The sequence below is a fragment of the Callospermophilus lateralis genome, chromosome 11, assembly GCF_048772815.1.
Source record: "Callospermophilus lateralis isolate mCalLat2 chromosome 11, mCalLat2.hap1, whole genome shotgun sequence".
NCBI lineage: Eukaryota > Metazoa > Chordata > Mammalia > Rodentia > Sciuridae > Callospermophilus > Callospermophilus lateralis.
The window spans coordinates 42849669-42868314 of record NC_135315.1 but is presented as its reverse complement, the minus strand read 5'-3'; the positions used below and the strand labels follow the sequence as shown (position 1 = coordinate 42868314).

Here is an 18646-nt window from a genome sequence, read left to right as displayed (position 1 = left end):
CAGCCACATCCATCTTTCCCTGTCTCATGCTGGGCACGTCTAAGGTGGCCAATGAATCTTTGAATGGAACTCTTCTCTTGAACAAGTTAGGATCAAGTTGGAAGTTGATTAGAGAGGGAAGATTTCATTTACCCCGGTATAGCCGAATCCTGGTGGCTTGTGGTCCTAGGAAAATATAGATTATGGAAACTCCAAGCTAATTACTATTAAAGTAAGGTACTAGATTTGAATCCTGCTTGAGTAAACAGAACAGAAAGATTAGTAGACAGCAATACAACCTATAATGAGTATTCTTTCACTGGCCTTGATGAATCCCAGTTTTTTTCTTATAGTCTGACAAAACAGATAGGCAAAGTATGGTACCAGCCATTCCAGGACACATGTTCTCACAATCAGATAAATTCTCCTGGATCAGAAGATTAATAAGCAGTACAGTAGCATTTTTCAATTATATGCCATAATCTTCTCACTACTTCCTCTTCTTAGGCAATCTCAGAACTGGTCAGCCCAGACATCTTCATGCAGTCTCATCCAGAAAATGCAATTTCAGTCAAAGAAATCGTCACTGAAATTGAGTCCATCAGTCAAGGAGTTGGGCAAATTCAGATAAAAGGGGACATCCTGTCCAACCCATGCCATACACCAAAGAAGAGCACCATCTATGAACTGCCCCTTGAGAGGACCCAGGCCCCAGAGAACAAACCTGAACCTTTGGAACAAGATGAGGGTTTCTACACAACCCAGCCTGAACTAGCCAAAGACTCAGGGAAGTACAACCCAGAAAGCTATCTCCCCACACACTCATCCACAGCAGACTCGGAAGACGAGGAACCAGCTGAGGGGGAACACGAGCTGTGGGGCCCAGGGATGCAGTCAGGTGCCAAGTGGTGCTCTGGGTCTGTGAGGCGAGCCACCCTGGAGTTTGAAGAGCGCTTACGGCAGGAGCAGGAGCACCATGGTACCACCCCTGCATGTACCTCATTGTCAACTCGCAAGAATTCTAAAAATGATTCTTCTATGGCAGACCTGGCACCAAAAGGAAAAAATGATGAAACCACCCCAGAACATTCATTTGTCCCCGAGGAAACAGAGATGAACAAGGACAAAGGGAAAGGCAGTGGGTCTGAGGCTGGCTTACTTTCCCATTGTGAGCAGAGTGTCGTCGTTCCAGCACTTGAGCTGTCAGACTGTCACCCCTTGCCAGTTCCCAGGGAGTGCCCAGGGTCAGATACTAGGACAAAGCAGGAAGGAGTCCCAAAGGAGCAGAGGACTGTAGTTTCATACCAAGAATCTGAGACACAGGCCATCCCTCTTCCTTTTCCTAAGAGGATAGAAATCATTGAGTACACCCACACAGTTACATCACTTGATCACACTGGGTCAGGTGGTGAAATAGCCACCAGTGAAGGGAGTGGGGAACAAGGATTGAGGAATGTGAAAGTGGAGAAGTCTATCACTGTGCTCTGTGCACTTGATGAAAATCTGAACAGGACTCTGGACCCCAATCAGGTTTCTTTGCACCCTCAAGTGCTACCTCTGCCTTGTTCTTCCTCTCCTGAACATGATAGACCCACCAACCCAACCTCTATGAAGAGCACTCCTGAAGACAGGGACAGCATCCCATCAACAGCCCTGGAGACAGTAGCACCTTTTGTCAGTTGCACAACCCACATACCATCTGCCACCTTGGATTACCTGCATCCCCATACCGTGGTTCACCTGGAAGGCTTCACAGAGCAAAGCAGCACCACAGACAGTGAGCCCTCTACAGAGCAGGTTAGCTGGGAAGAAAGGCAGGAGGATCCCCTCTCCAGGGGATATGAAGTGACCCACATGGGTTCTCAGTTAAGTAGTGAAGGCCTAAGTGTAATTGGCAATCTCAGTGATAGCACTGGGGAGTTACAGAAAAAAACAGACCCATCACCCGTAGCTTGTCGATTCCCAAATAGCTCCAGTAGTGAAGATATAAAGAATCTCAGTCACAGCCCTAATGTGGTAAAGGAGCGTGCTAAAGAAATTGAGTTGCGAGTGATTTCCCAGGCAGGGTTCACCAAACCATCCCAAATGAGGCGCTCAGCTTCTCTCGCCAAGTTAAGTTACCTGGACCTCTGTAAAGACTATTTACCAGAGTCCCCTCATCTCAAATTGCTTCAGCCCTTCATCAGAACAGACTCAGGCATGCATACCATGGAGGCCCAGGAGCTCCAAAAAAAACCAGGTGCCCCCCAGAACCCAGAGCCCACCAAGTATTTTGTAGAACAACTCAAAACAACAGAGTGTATTGCACAGAGCAAGCCAGTGGAAAGGCCTCTTGTGCAGTATGCCAAAGAATTTGGTTATAGTCAGCAGTGTTTGCTCCCCAGGGCAGGACCGGAATTGACTAGTTCTGAAGGAGGCCTTCCTTTGCTACAGACCCAGGGACTGCAGCGTGCAGGCCCAGCTCCAGGGGTGGCTGTGGCAACTCGTCAGCAACATGGCAGAACTCACCCCCTTAGGAGACTGAAAAGGGCAAATGATAAAAAACGGACAACCAACCCCTTCTATAACACCATGTGATTCTGAGCCTACACATGTGGTTTTCTTAGAGAAATGTTTGTAAAGGGGCAGGTGTAATATGTAAGGAACATGCACTTTATTGGTTAATTTTATATTTTGGTCATATTACTGTTCCTGGCGCATGCAGGGTTTGGGTTTTTCTTGGTGTGTATGTGTATATGTGTGTGTGTAGAGAGAGGTTGATTTGGACGGCAAGACCATTTCATCATTTTTATTTTTAAAAAATTCTCAAACCTCAAAAAAAAAAAAAAAAGCTCATTTTCAAAGAACACCTTTATTAAAGGCAAATTGCTGGTTTTCAATGAACTGCCACCTGCATCTCATTTTGCTGTCATGCTTGCTTGATTGAGGGAAGGAAGCAGATGGGGAGGGTGGCACTGAAGCTGGGAATTGGAAGTGCTGGCCCAGGCCTTTGCAGTGATGGTTTCTAGACCTGAGGCATCAAATGGGCTGAAGGGCAGCTAGGACATTACAGTGCCCTCGACCTTCATCTCCACTGTAACCCTGTGGAGTTCCTGAAGTAGGAACATTCCACTCTGCTTTAAAAGGAGTCTTCTAGAACCCATTTCTTCTGGTATTCCAGAGCATATCAGTACAGAAAAGCATGTTGGCTTTGTAAATTTACCAAGCAAATAGTTTTTTCCCCCAGATGGTAATTTTTGAAATTAGATTAAAAAGGAACCTGGAGTGAAATCCAAGAAGTCTTCTGTAGAGGAGAGCATGATAAGAGGGAGGAGCATGATAAAAGCTAAGGTTGGAGAGGCTGCTGCTGAGTAACTTCTGGCTTGGTACAGTCCATGCAGCTGATCACTCTGGCTCCACCTGCCAGGAAGTGTGCTCTGCAGCACCCTCTCACTGAAACAAAGTGCAGAGACAAGTTTGAAAAACAGCAATCAAGTCCATGTGTTCTTGTAAAATGAATAAATATGTAGGGTTTTAACCCTTCCATTACTTGAATAATCTATGGGCCTTTGAGTTTAATGGCCATATTTTTTTTTCCAGTTTCTTTTCCTCCTCCATTCTGTTTCCCCCATCCTGTTTTTTTTTTTAATTTCTTTGATTATATTTGAATTGTTACATATGTATAACCTCCATTGAATGCAGAGTTTTCTATATTATCACTGTTAACACTTGACATAAGATTTCCCCCCCTTTCTGGAAAGTTTATCATTTCTTTAAAGTTTATACACAGTATTTATGTACATAATGTCACTTTCTTACAATGTTTTGTTGTTAATATTGTGGGGTCTTTTGATTCTTTTTAAAGAAGGAGTAGAGTTGCAACTGGAAAACAACACAAAGACACCAGAAATAAACTGATAGTTGTTGATAGGAATCTGTGCAGTACATTGATGGTGGTTTTAATTGTTTAAATGGAGACTTTTAATCACCAGCTCCTGCCAAATGATGCATTAGTAACTTCCTCCTTAGAGAAAACCCTAAAGGCTCCCATTAGATCACAGTGTGACCGAAGGCTGATTTCTGTTCAAGACTAAAATCCCACAATGTTGTTTGCCAGTAGCAGAATCACAGCCAGGGAGTATGTGTTACCCAGAGTGGAAGCTCCTAATAGAGGCCTGGGCCACAGGCAAGAACCCATAATGACTCCATTTAGAATATTGTTGCTTTGCTGCTGTGTGGAGAGCCTTAACACAGGAGCACCTGCCATAAACAAGCCTCTTTGAGCTTCTTACAGAAAACATATTTAGCCTGGAATAAAATACCCACCACAGCTCATCAAAACTGAAAAGGCTTGCAAATTTGCTTCCTGTTTGCTTTGGTTGATGTCCACATTGCTGAGAATTGGCTGAGTACAAACTTGAGACTTAGGTTTTTGGCTCACGAGAGCCCTGAGAGGAAGAGACAGATGTACAGACTTCAAGGTGATGTCAGAGGCCAGAGTTCAGAGGGGGCAGGTGGTAGAATGACCCAAAGGTCCAGATAAACTGGACCAAGGCCATTTGTAGGTGCTCTAGAGGAACCATGGACCCAGTTGCCATATGGAAGCCATGGTTGTGTCTGACATCACTGCCGAAGGAAGCAGGTTGGACAGCCAGCCCCGTGTGGAAATATCTTGTGATATAATAATTTTGTATACCTGTGCTATCCTTCAGTAGTTCCCTTATGTGTTAAAATGTGTCATCCACGGAGCTTTGTGATTCCTGGATATTTATGTGTTGTAAAATATTTTGTTAGGTGGTATGTACCAGTGTGAAGAGGCTCGCAAGACAGGGTGATGAATTCCAGGACTCATCTGTCTAAACCACCCCTTTTGTTGAGGCTATTCCACCACCAATAAGATGGGCAAAGGACAAGAAATTGTGGTGGGGCTGGGAAGGAGGATGTGCATAGAGGGTGAGAGTAGCATCCACATCCCACATATTAAGAAGTAAAGCAGCGTGAACAACATGGCACTGTGCGTCTTTCTCACCTGCCACTGTGTTTAATGCTCACTCAGTGCATTAAATACTAACAAAGTTGGGCAGGAAACCCTCTAATGCTGTGAAAAAAACAAAAAACTTTATTTTCATAAAGAGCAGAAAAACAGTCTTGCTCTGCTTTCCTTTTTTTAATTATATTTTTTTAATAATTTAACATGCCTACCTAAATAAACGCCTTCTACACAACCATGCCAAGGGGTCTTGCCAGCCCTCTCAAACCCCCACACTTGGGTGTTCTTGAGTTATGTACATGGTTGAGCAGTTTCAGGGGCAGGGGGCAGTTGAGAACTTTCCAGACTTTCTTTTCTTCAAACTTTTTGATAATACTGGGTGGCCTGTCTCCCTTTTCTGTTCATGAAAAACCCAGACCTGGAACAACAGGTTTGGTAGATTAATAGAGATGAATGGGAAAACCTTGATCTCTTGTCCAGTGCCTCTCTTTATCTCTTTCTTTCTTTCTTTTTTTGAAGATCACCATAGTCTTTCAATAACTGGAGGAGTATGTGTGCGTGTGCATGCATAAAAAGAGAGTTGACATTTTGATAATGGGGTAAAACTTCCCAGGAGGACACAGCTGTAATCTAGGTGGTTACCTGTGGTCAACAGAAAAGAAATAACAACCCTTTCTTTTGGAAACATTTAATAGTGTATACCACAGTTCTGTAATATGGTAGTATTCCTCCTCCTCCATTTTACTTGCCTTTCAGATTCTATTTAGAACATCTGTTTGGGATCATTCCTAGAATCTCAAGTCTCTGAAGCCTCTTTAGTGTTTTCCTGGTTTTGTACCTTTGTCCCAACTTGTATTTCCTTTTTTCTCATTTTGGGAACTACCAGAATCTCTGAGGACAACCTGAGGATGATACCTCAGGCTTTAAAGTCCTTCTTGCTCACAGGCCCCAGACAGATGCTGTCAGGTAGACCTGAAGCTTCCTATGAGACGCTTTAGAGACATAGCAGTTCACAGAAGTTCTTGCCTACTTCATCTGAGGATATCACTTCTGAAGTGATCTAGGCATGTTTGGTAAAGATGTTTTGTGGGAGTTGTTTCTTTTTCCTAAGAAAGCATTATGCAAAAAGTCACTTTAAAGGGCATTTTAAAATAAAGCCATCTTTGGCTTTTACAGACAACTTTGTGGGTACTTGGTTTACATTGTATTAAAATATGCATCATCATGTTGACCATTCAGTCCTGTAGGCACCCAGGCCCCAGCTGTCCTATGGGTCCTCACATAAAGCAATGCCATGTCAGCCCTTGTGGATAGGTGGGTAAAACCTGGAGCTGACTTTCATCTGTGTCCTGCACTCCCGTCCAGCACTGTCTATTAAATAGTCGTCATTTCTTCAGTGGCAGTGTCTTAATAGTGATGGTCGTAATGGTGAATGACTAGTATGGTTTTTGTTTAATATTGCTTTGCTTTTTGATAGTAGACAACATGAAATTTTATTTGTTTTAGCACCATTGCAACTTATAGCATTGTGGACTTTGTTTTCCATTCCAAACTAAAAGATCAAGGCATGTATTAGACATAAGTGTATTTGTTGCCTCAACTCACCCAACATCCATATTAGAAAAAGACCTGCCGCCAAAGCAGGAAGCTGCACACTCCTAACCTTTCTCCCAGGGATTGGGGTCCCTTGACGTCATGGAGAGCTATTGCAAGGTGCTTCTGTACTTTTCTAGCCTGGAAATGGAAGATGACTGAGCCTGGTTTTTGCTATGAAAAGAAAACCAGCCTCATCTTCTCAATGCCCCAGAGATCTAGGACAGGATTTCTAAACTGGAATCATCCTTATTATCTTGAATATCCCCCAAGAGGTGTATGGCTGGTACTGCCATCTGTGTCCTCACAGCAACACTGGTGGCAGCATACTGCATACACATGGAGAACTAATACCCAGCCCTTAACTCAAGCTGGTAACCCAAACTGAAAACTGGGGAACTGGTCCTTAAATGTTTTCTAATTAATAAGGCCACGGAATTGTTTGATGTTTATGTTTTGTTGGATTTTGGTTTCCTGGCATAGCTAAAGGTGCCTTTTTTGTTTGTTACCTACTTTATTTTGTAGAACTTGTTCTAAACATGGAAAACAAGTCCAGAAGACTCACCCACTGACTGTTACCTTTGCCCCAGGCTACCCCAAAATTTATGCTCACATTTTATTAAATAAAGCAGGTGCTCCCTGGAATCTCTGGGACCTTTTTGAGGCATTTGAAGCAGAATATAAAGAGTGGTCTCATCTCCTTCCTTAATCTTCCTGGTGGTTGGGATGTTCCACTTGTATCATAGAATTTTTTTTTTATTACTGATGTGCTCCGCTGTTTTTAAATGTGAACTTGTGCGCAAATGTGCAGATTCAATGTTCTTGTTACAGATTGAATAAATTTTTATTTTGAAGATGAAATGTGTATTCAATTAAGTGTTATAAAGGGGAGGGGTGCTGAGAAAGGTGGAAGGGTTGGAAGAAGAGGACACCAAGAACAGGTGCTCTTGATCTCAGTCAAGCACACCCTAAAGAGATCTAAAGTAAAGAACGTAACCTTCTACCTTTCACAAAATAGAAGACTGGATAGGAAATAGAATCACTAAAAATTGTTAAGACAAGCCAGACACAGGGGTTCACTTATGTAATCCCAGTAACTTGGGAGGCTGAGAAAGGAGGATCACAAGCATGAGGCCAGTGTCAGCAACTTGGTAAGACTCTGTCTCAAAAAAAAAAAAAAAAAAAAAAAGTGGTGGGGTGGGACTGGGAATGTAGCTCAGTGGTAAAGCACCCCTAGGTTCAATCCCCAGTACAGAGGGGGGAAAAAGAATGGTTTCAGACAGTATGACTCCAGTCAAGTGACCAATCTGGGAACTTGCCTGGTCAAAGACATTTGCCAAAGCTACCACCTGAATGTTAGCAGAATGAATAAGCAAAGGGACCAAAATTCCTCCACCCTCTGTGGTGCAGAGTAACTGGATAGGGACAGCTGCAGTGACCTGCCCTAGCAGAGGCAGAATTTGGGTGAGTGACCTCTCTATAGACATTAATGAGAGAGCTAACATGCTTTTAGCACAAGCTCACTGAAAGCAAGGAGACATGAGTTTCCAAAGAAGTAAAAACTAAATATTTGATGTCAGTGACATAGGGAGAAGACAGAGCCTAAGAGCAATTCTAACAAATGAGCTGGGGGTTGGGTGTCTCCTTTCCCACCTCTCCACAGACCCATCACAGAGATATTTAGTGATGCTATTCATCACTACAAGAGAGTACAACCATCTAGAGAGAGCTCAGTTCCCAGGCCCCAGCCAAATTGGCTGAAGCTTTCAGAGAAAACACTGCTGAACTAAACTCGGCCTGCTTCATTCTGAATAGTGTGTGTCAAGTGGGAGGGGCACACCACTGGTTTCTAAGAGAGTACAGATCTGAAACCTCAAATCTTGCAAAATATCCCCCCTAGAAGATCAGAGAACTCACAACTTGGAACATAGTAAAAGATAAGTTCACTTCACTAAATGCTCTAAGAGCACTTGGGGTCCCTAACCAGTCTAATAAGCTAATCCTGGTGTTCTAGCTGAAGCAAGTGGATGAAATCAGAGCTAAATTTCCAGGCCACCTCTTCCAGAAAATGACTTCATGGGATGAAATCCCAGCCTGTCTCTGTGGACTGCAGTTCAGAACCCATCTGGGAGGGGAGGTACCAAGCCCAAACGGCTTCTTCCGCTGATTAGTTCTTCAGGCCTTGGCTCTGTTCACCCACAGCTCGACCAGACCTTGGCAACCTTCAGAAGGCTGGAGGGCTGAACTGAGCCAGCCAGGGTCAAGCAAATACCTGTGAATCCTTGCTGCTGTTCTCAGAGCACCCCTCTTCCCAGGTAATGAAACTGAAGGCAAGATGGACTGAGATCCCTGCGTCCTAGTCCCATACCCTTCCCTCTAGAAGGGAGTCCCCCAGCTGTCTTGAAAGTAGAAAGAAGGGGTAGGGTGCCATTTCAGAATAGGAGACAGACGTCAAATCTCTTCTCTGCCAACAAATGAGCTAGAACTCCACCCAGTCCACTTCATTTTATAGCCCAGAGAGTTGCAAAAATATGGATGAGCCAAGGTTGCCACCTCAGTTTTCTAATTAGTCCAGGCAATCCTTCCTCTACATTGTGCAGCATCAGATCCTTAGAGATACTTGAGATAAAGTGGCACTGCCCTTCAAGGTGAGGCAGAAATGCATACTGTTGAAAAGCATGGGCCTGTATATCAGACCCTGGGGCAAGAATCTCAGCTTCACTAACCAACATTAAGTGATAGGTAAGCTTCTTAACCTCTTTGTGCCTCAGTTTCCTCATCTGTAAAATAGGGATAATCACAGTGCCATCTCAGAAGCTTGTTACCAGAATGTTATTAAAATGTGTAAAGCCCCATAATATTAATAATTGAGTCACTCTGGTCTTTTCCTCCTATACATGTACCTGGAATCATTTTAGGTAAAAGAGAGACTCCTCATCCATCCTCATAGTCCCCTATGCCATGAATTATTTCTGGAGCATCTGTGACAGTTTCTGATTCTGTTCCCCTATAAGCCACTGAATACCTGGACTCATCCTGAAAAACAAAGGAGCCTTGTGGTGACCCTCTTGGTTTCCACCACCTTCATTCCTCCTCTGCCCAGTGCTGGTTTCTGCCTTCCAGAAGGCTGTATGCTGCTGATTCCAGTGTCCAGGCCCCAACCAAATTTGCTGAAGCTTCCAGAGAAAACACTGCTGAACTAAACTCAGCGTGCTAAAGTGGGTAATAATGTTTATCTCCTCCTTGACCTTGGTAAATAGATCTGTGGGTCTTGGGGGAGTGGGAGGAGGCTTCCCTGGAACAGAGTTGGCGACAGCTCATGCAAAGTCCATAGGACATTAAGAGGCTAAGCATCAGCCTCTGAGGTGGCTACTCTGACCTCTGAATGTGGTGTTGGAGGGATGGACACCGATCTCTAAGCTGCTTCCTGCCCTGCTTGATCAAATTGTCTCTAATGGGCGAAATGTCTAACATAATGCCATTGTCTTAGGTTTTCAAATGATCACTATCGCTATTATTAACAGTAACATTCACAGTCCCTGGTAAGGTACCCTCGCTGTTGCCCAGGGCCAGTCTAGGCTTTTATCCAAAAACTGAGATTCCCACAGAGCATCTTCTGGGGACTCTTCCCTGCGGGACCTGGACGTGCAGTCCCGCAATTTCGGCCCGCAGGACAGGTTAAATTACGAGACTGACTGTGGCAGGAATGCGGCACGAAGGCACCTGGCCTCGTGTGCTACCTCCTCTCGGGGCGCGCGCCCACTCGCGAGTTCCCTCCCTGGGTCTGAGGACCAGCCTACCTAGGAAGCGCGGAGGGTAGGGTAGGAGCTCGCGCAACCCGCACACCCACGAACACTTACTTTCGACGTTCTTCCGAGGCCCACAGACCCTCAGGTGGAAGTCGGAGGCGCTCCCCTTTCCCGCCGCTAAAGAGGGCGGGGCAGTTTGGGCCCTGGCCCCGCCCCCGCCCAAGGCCCCGCCCACTCAGGTTGATGGCAGCGGCAGCTGGGACCGCAGCGGACCGCGGCCCTGGAGAGCCTCAGGCAGCGGCCCGAGCGCGCAGCCTGACACCCGGGCCCCAGACACCCAGAGAGGCAGTTCCGGCGCCCTGACGCCTTCCTCAGCCCCCGGCGAACCACGGCCCGTTTGGCGGAGGAGTCGCAGCGTGGGCACCCCGCAGCCCGGCTCGGGTCCAGGTACACCCCCACCACCGGCAACCGCAGCCAGCGGAGCGGGCGGGGTCTCTGGAGAGACAAAGGTCTGCGCCCCCTCCCCCAGCCGCCAAATTCGGTCCCAGGCTAGGCGGACTTGGTGTCTATATTTGGCCGGACGGAGGCTCGCGCGCAGGCACCTTTCACAAGAACGCAGTGCTGGGGCCGGAGGCAGGAGGAGGGTGCGGGGAGGCCGGGCCATAGGCCTGGGCCGCAGAAGTGTTTTGAAGGGCACAGGGATGCTCGGGGCTGGGAAAGGGCAGGAGTCAATGCCTCTTCGGGAGAGCTTGGTGTGCCCTTCGGGAAGAGTAGCATAGCATAGGCACTGGCTCATCACTCTTCCCATCCCTACAAATCTGGTCCTGCCACCTAGGGACCCCACCCCATGCGAGTTTACTAGGAGGAAGGCCCAGACAGGACAGAGAACCCCAAGAAGAAACTGGACCAAAGTATGGTAGGCAAAAGCCAGAAGACATGTTTCCGGCCTCTTGAAGAAGCAAGTGCAGACAGGAATGGAAGGGGGAGAGGTCCACCTTACACTATGCCCACCCTCTCAACAGCATGAGAGGAAACTGATGAAAATGGTAGCAGGAAGGAGTCAAGTTGGCTGATAGGAGGAACTTCTTGGCAAATTTAAGAATAAAGCAAAACCCCATTTTCCTGAGATGCAAGCTTGGATCTGGGGTGGGGTGGGGGAGCCTGCAATCCTAGTCCCATACTAGCCTTGACACAAGATCCAGTGGCCACCAGGCGCAGGGGTACACCTTGTAATCCTAATGACTCAGGAGGCTGAGGCAGGAATATGACAAGTTTGAGGTTAGTCTCAGCAACTTAATGAGGCCTTGTCTCAAAATAAAAAATACAAAGACTGGGGATGTAGTTGAGTGGTCATGTGTCCCTGAGTTGGATCCCAGGTAACAAAACAAAACAAAAAATCCAATAGCCAAACTCTGTGATTCCAGACAGGATGCCTCTAGGAGATACGGTGACTTTGGTGAAGAGATGTTCATTCAAGGAGGATCACCTGGCTCTTCACAACACCATTCTCCCTTACAAAGAGTATATGGCTTGGTTCTCTAGTCAGGTCCCAAATCCTAGCTCTTTAGATTAAATAGCACTTGATAGGTGGCAAAGAACCGTCCCATACTTTGATCACTTTGAAGAAAGTTGCTTCCAGAATCCAACTCCTGGCCAACTACCCCTTCTCACTTACTGTTCTCTCCACTCCTCCTCCCTCCCACAGCTCACAGGACTAAGGACCAAAAGCACTCTGGGCACTGAGATCCTCCATCTTGGCCCCAGCCATGAGCCGGCGTGTGGTTCGGCAGAGCAAGTTCCGCCATGTGTTTGGGCAGGCAGCAAAGGCTGACCAGGCCTATGAGGACATCCGTGTGTCCAAGGTTACATGGGACAGCTCATTCTGTGCTGTCAACCCCAAATTCTTGGCCATTATCGTGGAGGCTGGAGGTGGAGGTGCCTTTATTGTCCTGCCTCTGGCCAAGGTGAGGGATGAGGGGAAGGAAGCAAGTGGGACTATACTAGTTGGGGCCCCTGGGGATTCCTGACAGCAGCCTGCGTTCTCACCTTAGTTCCATTCCTTAGTCAGGAGGACAGTTTGTGTGGACTGACTGCTTGCTCTTCTGTAAGCCTTCAGGAACCAGTGGGGAGACTCCCTCACCCACTCAGAGCAACAGCGTCACAGGGACCTACATCCGCTCCTTAGCCCATTCACCTCTGCATGCAGCATCCTGTTCCAGTAGGAACCAGGTGATAGAAATGATTGGAATGCACTGGAGCCAAGTCATGGCCAGATTTTGTCTTTGGGTCTCCTAATGTCATGCCACTCCCCCATATTTTGGACTGGAGACCCTAGTCCCTAGTTCAGGGTGACTGATTAAATCTCAGAGTAGCACACTGAGGACAGGGTCAGGCTCTGTCCAAATAGTCCCTGGGTACCTACTCCGCCACTATGGTTCTTGCACTGAGGTAGAATGACAGCAAAGCATAGGGGGACATAAAACATAAGGTCAGAGCTCACCCTTTCCTAGGGAAGGGAGCTAGGTAATGACTGACCTTTGCTGACCCTTCATCATCTCTAGCCCCAGAATGGGCACCCTAACACATGACCTTGACCTGGGTTCTGGCCCCTATACCTTGTTGGGGAGGCCCCTTAAGTGGCAGGGTCTGGCCTGACAATAGCTGGTGACTCACCCCTGACAATGCAGACACCATCCAGAGACACCATCCCCAGGGATCAAATTTCAGCTAGAGCTGCCTCCTCCCCCAGTCTCACTGCCATTTCAGTGCCACATAGCCACCTCTCTCCCCTACTGCCTAGTCTGGGCCAATGCTGGCCCCAGCAGAGGTCTCAGAGCTGCTACAAGTAGTCTATGAAGACCCAAAACAGGTGGGCCCCCAGCCCCAGTTTGGGAATAGTAAGCATCAGGATTGTCTACTTCTTGTGGTCCTAAGGTAAAGCCAGTGACAGGGAGAGATCTGCCAAGGCTGGCTTGGGGCACTGCACTAAATACTACCTCACCTTAACCTCTTCTACCCAGGGCTTCCCACAGATATTCCAATTGGGGAACAAGCTCAAGAATAGTCTCTTCCAACTAGATATCCTTTGAACAGCACTGGACTGAGAATGCTGGGCTCTACCAGTACCTTGCTATGGGTCCTTGGTTAAGACATCTTACCTCAGTGTTAGATTCCCTAATATTAAATGATTTCAACTCTACCTGCCTTCAGCATTCCAGGAAGTAGACTGGACAGGGTGGAGATACAGAGGGCGGTCTACAAAGAGAAAGCAGATGATGGAAAATTGAGATGTAAACAGATTCTCTATTCCAAAAAAATACACAGGACAGGCTGGGTGGGGATGTAGCCCAATGGTAGAGCAATTGCCTGGAATGTGTAAGATCCTGGGTTTGATCCCCAGTACTACACACACCAAAAAAAAAATTAACAAAAAAACACAGGTGAGTGGCCCCCACATCTCCTTTCTCTAACCACTCCAGACAGGAAGAGTGGATAAGAACTACCCCCTGGTCACTGGACACACTGCTCCTGTGTTGGATATAGACTGGTGCCCACACAATGACAATGTCATCGCCAGTGCCTCAGATGACACCACCATCATGGTAGGAGCCAGATGGATGCGGCTGGGCAGTTGGGCAGGGGAACAGGGAGAGCTGCTTCACCTGTGCTAGGGAAGGTGATAAGGAGGTGCGGAGTCCCAGATCCCTGCCCAGCTCCCAGGCTATTTTTAGCTACCTGCCCACTCCCTCCCAGGATGCACTGCTCAAGACTAATTATAGCCATGAACAACTTGGGGCCCAAAGAGCAGGGGGCAATGCTCTGAAGTCTCTCTGCTAGAGTGAATGAAGTCTCTGGAGAGCTGACAGTGCCCCCTCCTGGTTTCCAGATGCTTCTGCCCCAGACAGACACCACCACATCTTGCCCTGTATTTGACCCTTCCCACTCAAGAGAGCCAGTTAAGTGGAGGCAGGGGAGGAGAGAAGGATCAGAGTTGGCTACCTTTACTTTTTTCTCCTACCCAGGTGTGGCAGATTCCAGACTATACCCCTGTGCGCAACATTACAGAACCTATCATCACACTTGAGGGTCACTCCAAGCGTGTGGGCATTCTCTCCTGGCACCCTACAGCCAGAAACGTCCTGCTCAGTGCAGGTCTGAGGGCCTAAGGAGGGTTCTTACTGTAGATGAGAGTCAGGGGGACAAAGGCAGGTACCAGGTTACCATGCCTGTCTACTCTGGACAGGTGGTGACAATGTGATCATCATCTGGAATGTGGGCACTGGGGAGGTGCTGCTGAGCCTGGACGAAGTGCACCCAGATGTCATACACAGTGTGTGCTGGAATAGCAATGGTAGCCTGTTAGCCACCACCTGCAAAGACAAGACCCTGCGCATCATTGATCCCCGAAAGGGCCAAGTGGTGGCGGTGAGTGCCTGGCCTGGCCACTCTCTAGCAGCCTTTCCCAGTGACCTGCTGTTAGCACCCTATACCCACAATCATCAGAGCTGCTAGTCCCAGCTTTCACCTGCCCCATTCCTAACCCACTAGTCTAAAGACTAGTCGTCCCCACCCCCACCTCCGCACCCATTCCCCCGCCCCTGCAACCAGAGCTCCCTTCCTAAGAAAGCCCCCAGCCTGCAATTCTCTGCCCTGGTTCCTGTTCCCTCCTCTCCCCTGCATCTCAGAAGCTCAGAGAAGGGCTCCTTGCTTTGAGATTGAGGGGAGAAGCTGGAAACTCCACCCTCCCACCAGAACCTGCATGAAACCTGAGCTCCGGGACCCTCTCCTCTCTGCCGAGGACCCTCTCTCCACCATCTTCCAGGGTCTGGGGCCTGCCCATTGAATGGAGGATTGGCCCCTTGCCGCCTTTGTTGACCTACTGGGCAGGGAATGGGGGCAACCCTCGCGCGTTGCTTGTCGCAGCTGGGTGCCCTGGGAGGTCAGCGGTCTTCGCCCATCCTGAATATAATCTGGAGTGTGGGGTGCATGGGGCGCGTGCAGGTCTGGGTAAAGCACGCAAGTCTAACGCGGCGGGGACAGTGAGTGGGCGGGCGCTCTAACCCACTAACCCCGCAAGCAGGAGCGAGCCCGACCTCACGAGGGCGCCCGCCCACTGCGGGCAGTCTTCATCGCTGACGGAAAGCTGCTCAGCACCGGCTTCAGCAGGATGAGTGAGCGGCAACTCGCGCTCTGGGACCCGGTAGGCCAGGCCGCGCCGGGCGCGCTCGCTCGCTCGCTCTTCTATTGGGTCAGCCAGGAGTGCCCTCCAGGCGGTGGCCCACACCCAAGAGGCCCGAACGGAGCAGGGAGCTCCCATTTGGGAAAATTGTCGCTGCGACCCCGGGAGCCAGCAAACATCGCCTGCTCTAGGGATCGACCTCAATGAGGGAGCTTGCGGGCTCAGGATCTGCTGAGAGCCGCGCGCCACCTGCTCTCTCCGGGCCCAGACGTTCTCCATGCCAGGCGCCAGCCTTTGGCCCCGGGAAGCTGAGTTCTTAGGACCCTTTTTGTCTCTCCCCGCCTTCAAGCCCCACACCCAAGTCAAGCAAGCTGGTTGCTCGGCCCTCCATGCTCTCCAGGGCAAGCAGCTGGGTGATGCCCCTCCCTTCTCCCCCTCCCCCAGGAGAGGTTTGCAGCCCACGAGGGGATGAGGCCCATGCGGGCTGTCTTCACGCGCCAGGGTCATATCTTCACTACGGGATTCACCCGCATGAGCCAGCGAGAGCTGGGCCTGTGGGACCCGGTAACACAGCTGGAGGCTTGGGGTGTGTGCCCCAGGGACTGGCATCACGGGAGAGGTGCCAGGCGCCCCCAACCCGCAGGGCATGCCCAACTTGGCAGGGCTGGAGGCTGCTGCCACCTCTGCAGCGCCTGCCATCCCCACACCCACCCCTCTGCCCAGTTTTGCTGCGTCGCCTGAAGGAGTTCGTGCTGGTGCCCCCACCTGGTGATGCCGAGTCCCTGGGGGTGGTTTGCGGTGACTGCATGTGTTGGCGCTGAGGGTAAAAGTGCCTGGGAGGGCGAGTGATGTGTCCAGGGAAGGCGCCTATAAGCTCTCTGCCTTGGGAACGCATGGAATCGGGTGGACAGGAAGCCCCAAGGGGGTTCCGAAGTAGCACGGAACAATGGGCAGGGCTAGTCACTCCTCCTGTGCTCGGACAGAACAACTTCGAAGAGCCAGTGGCACTGCAGGAGATGGACACCAGCAACGGAGTCCTACTGCCGTTCTACGATCCCGACTCCAGCATTGTCTACCTGTGTGGCAAGGTACTCGCAGCCGGGCGGGGAGAATTTAGAGGGCAGGCTGGAGATATGAGGCCTGACCCTGAATCGACTGGTTTTGCAGGGAGACAGCAGCATTCGGTACTTTGAAATTACTGATGAACCACCTTTCGTGCACTACCTGAACACGTTCAGCAGCAAAGAGCCGCAGCGGGGCATGGGTTTCATGCCCAAACGGGGGCTGGATGTCAGCAAGTGCGAGATCGCTAGGTCAGCAGTCATGGCCTCTCTGTCCCCCTACTCGTGTCAGATCTTTAAAAACCGGGGCTTCCCTAATAGTGCAGTGTTTTGGAAAAGAGAAGGTGGGCAGTAGGATCAAACAGGTCTTTTTCAGCTGGGTGACATCCCAGCACTCACTGGCCTGTCATTTTCTGAACTTGTTTCCTCATCTGAAAAAAAAAAAAAGATTACGAACACGCCATCAAAGGTGTTTTACCCCCAGAATTGATAATGTGTGTAAAGTGCAGTGGGCATGGTAGGCGTTCACAAGTATTGACCTCCAACCCCTTGTTCCCAGATAAGTTAAGGGAGTGGGAGTCTGCAAGGGTGTTGAACACATTTCCCTTACAGGTTTTACAAGTTGCATGAAAGAAAATGTGAACCCATCATCATGACTGTGCCCCGCAAGGTGAGGAACGGGAAAATAGGTCGGGCAGGGTTCCCTGAGGTGTTAAGGGAGAGCAGCAGGCCCGGTGCATAGACTCATACCGGACCTGTCCACCCACCCCCGCAGTCAGACCTGTTCCAGGACGATCTGTACCCGGATACACCGGGCCCAGAGCCGGCCCTAGAAGCGGATGAATGGCTTTCTGGCCAGGACGCCGAACCCGTGCTCATTTCGCTGAGGGACGGCTACGTGCCTCCCAAGCACCGAGAGCTCCGAGTCACCAAGCGCAATGTCCTGGACGTGCGCCCGCCCACCGGCCCCCGACGCAGCCAATCGGCCAGCGACGCATCCCTGTCGGTAGGATTAGGCCTAGCTCCGCGTGGTCCCAGTCTGCACACCCCCTACCACCCTTCTCCGATAAAGACTTCTGTCCTCTGTGCCTCAGCAGCAACACACCCTGGAGACGCTGCTGGAGGAGATCAAGGCTCTTCGCGAGCGGGTGCAGGCCCAGGAACAGCGAATCACGGCTTTGGAGAACATGCTATGCGAGCTGGTGGACGGAACAGACTAGACCCGCTTGCTGGGCTGAGCTCTGCGCTCAGCGGGCTGGATGGGGCGGGGTGAATGGACTGACCTTGCCAATGCTTTAGGTCTGGGACTCCGGACCCCACCTCCCTAAGCTGGGACCAGGGATTCAACTGGGAAGAAAGCCCCGTCCCTCACGGGAGACCTGAACCAAAGGAGTGTCTTGCAGAGGCAGGGCTGTATGCTTGGTCCAGGACTCAGCAGGAGCTGGCCTAGGGAGGCTCAGGGTAAAGGGGGCCTCAGCAATGGTGCTGCATGGCGAGGTGGTGTCCCCCTCTGTCCCTCGCCCAAGGGAAGTGCTTAGCGCGATGCTTGGGGATATTAGGGGGCTTGGGCTTGATCTCAAATGGGTGGTCTCCCCACACTGGCCCTTCTTCTAATCGGCTCACTTGATTCTACCACCCCACCAGACGGACAGCACTCCAGTTCTGCATACAGACACAGACATAAACCCGTTCCCCTACAGAGACCTACCCACTGGCAACATTGTCAATGGCGGAGAGTTCTATTTCCACCACCAGGGGCGAGGCGAGCTTCCTCAAGACAGGCCCCTCTGGAAGAAATCTCATAACTGACATGAGGAAACAGGTTCAAAACACACACACCCATACCCACACGCACGCACTGCTCCCAGCCCTTTGGAGACATAATGAAATCTTTTACTGATGCAAGTTTGGGCCTCCTGCATCGGTGGGGGTGAGGAGTTGCCCAGCCTCTGCGAATGTGATTCCCCAGGCTCCTAGGGAACCTGACAAATGCAACCCTGGGCTCAGGACTCACCAGGCAACCTCTTACCCAGAGCCTTCCTCAAGACAGGTTTGGCAGTACCTGAACCCCTACCCACTGTGGGTACTCCTCCCCAGTAAAGTCAGGTAGGAAAAG

The 18646-nt window shown here is 49.7% G+C and overlaps 2 protein-coding genes across 8 annotated transcripts in view; both read left to right on the top strand.

Annotated features, from left to right (window-relative positions):
* Ssh2 (slingshot protein phosphatase 2) overlaps window positions 1-7402 on the top strand; it is a 265723-nt gene extending 258321 nt beyond the window's left edge. For all 4 annotated transcript variants that reach the window (XM_076871695.1, XM_076871694.1, XM_076871696.1 and 1 more), the window contains one exon: window positions 487-7402. In XM_076871695.1, the coding sequence (XP_076727810.1) occupies window positions 487-2556 (2070 nt within the window). In that variant the 3' untranslated portion in view covers window positions 2557-7402. The remainder of the gene's footprint in view (window positions 1-486) is intronic.
* A 3132-nt stretch (window positions 7403-10534) lies between these two features.
* On the top strand, window positions 10535-18631 carry Coro6 (coronin 6). Of its 4 annotated transcripts, none has more exons than XM_076870007.1 (11): window positions 10535-10737; window positions 11996-12254; window positions 13770-13892; window positions 14313-14442; window positions 14534-14715; window positions 15914-16033; window positions 16453-16557; window positions 16637-16782; window positions 17143-17200; window positions 17306-17536; window positions 17628-18631. In XM_076870007.1, the coding sequence occupies exons 2-11, from the start codon at window positions 12057-12059 to the stop codon at window positions 17748-17750; spliced, it is 1416 nt and encodes a 471-aa protein (XP_076726122.1). In that variant the 5' UTR covers window positions 10535-10737; window positions 11996-12056; the 3' UTR covers window positions 17751-18631. The 4 variants fall into 4 exon arrangements, with proteins under 4 accessions (XP_076726122.1, XP_076726121.1, XP_076726124.1 ...); XM_076870006.1 differs by having other exon boundaries at window positions 17625-18631; XM_076870009.1 differs by lacking the exon at window positions 15914-16033.
* Window positions 18632-18646: the final 15 nt, after the last annotated feature.

Bases quoted from the DNA above. Each gene is read 5' to 3' on its own strand.
- Coro6 (XM_076870006.1), top strand. From the start codon at position 12,057: ATGAGCCGGCGTGTGGTTCGGCAGAGCAAGTTCCGCCATGTGTTTGGG. The intron at 16,558-16,636 runs GTACTCGCAGCC...CTGGTTTTGCAG, and splicing joins TTGTCTACCTGTGTGGCAAG to GGAGACAGCAGCATTCGGTA. The intron at 16,783-17,142 runs GTCAGCAGTCAT...TTTCCCTTACAG, and splicing joins AGCAAGTGCGAGATCGCTAG to GTTTTACAAGTTGCATGAAA.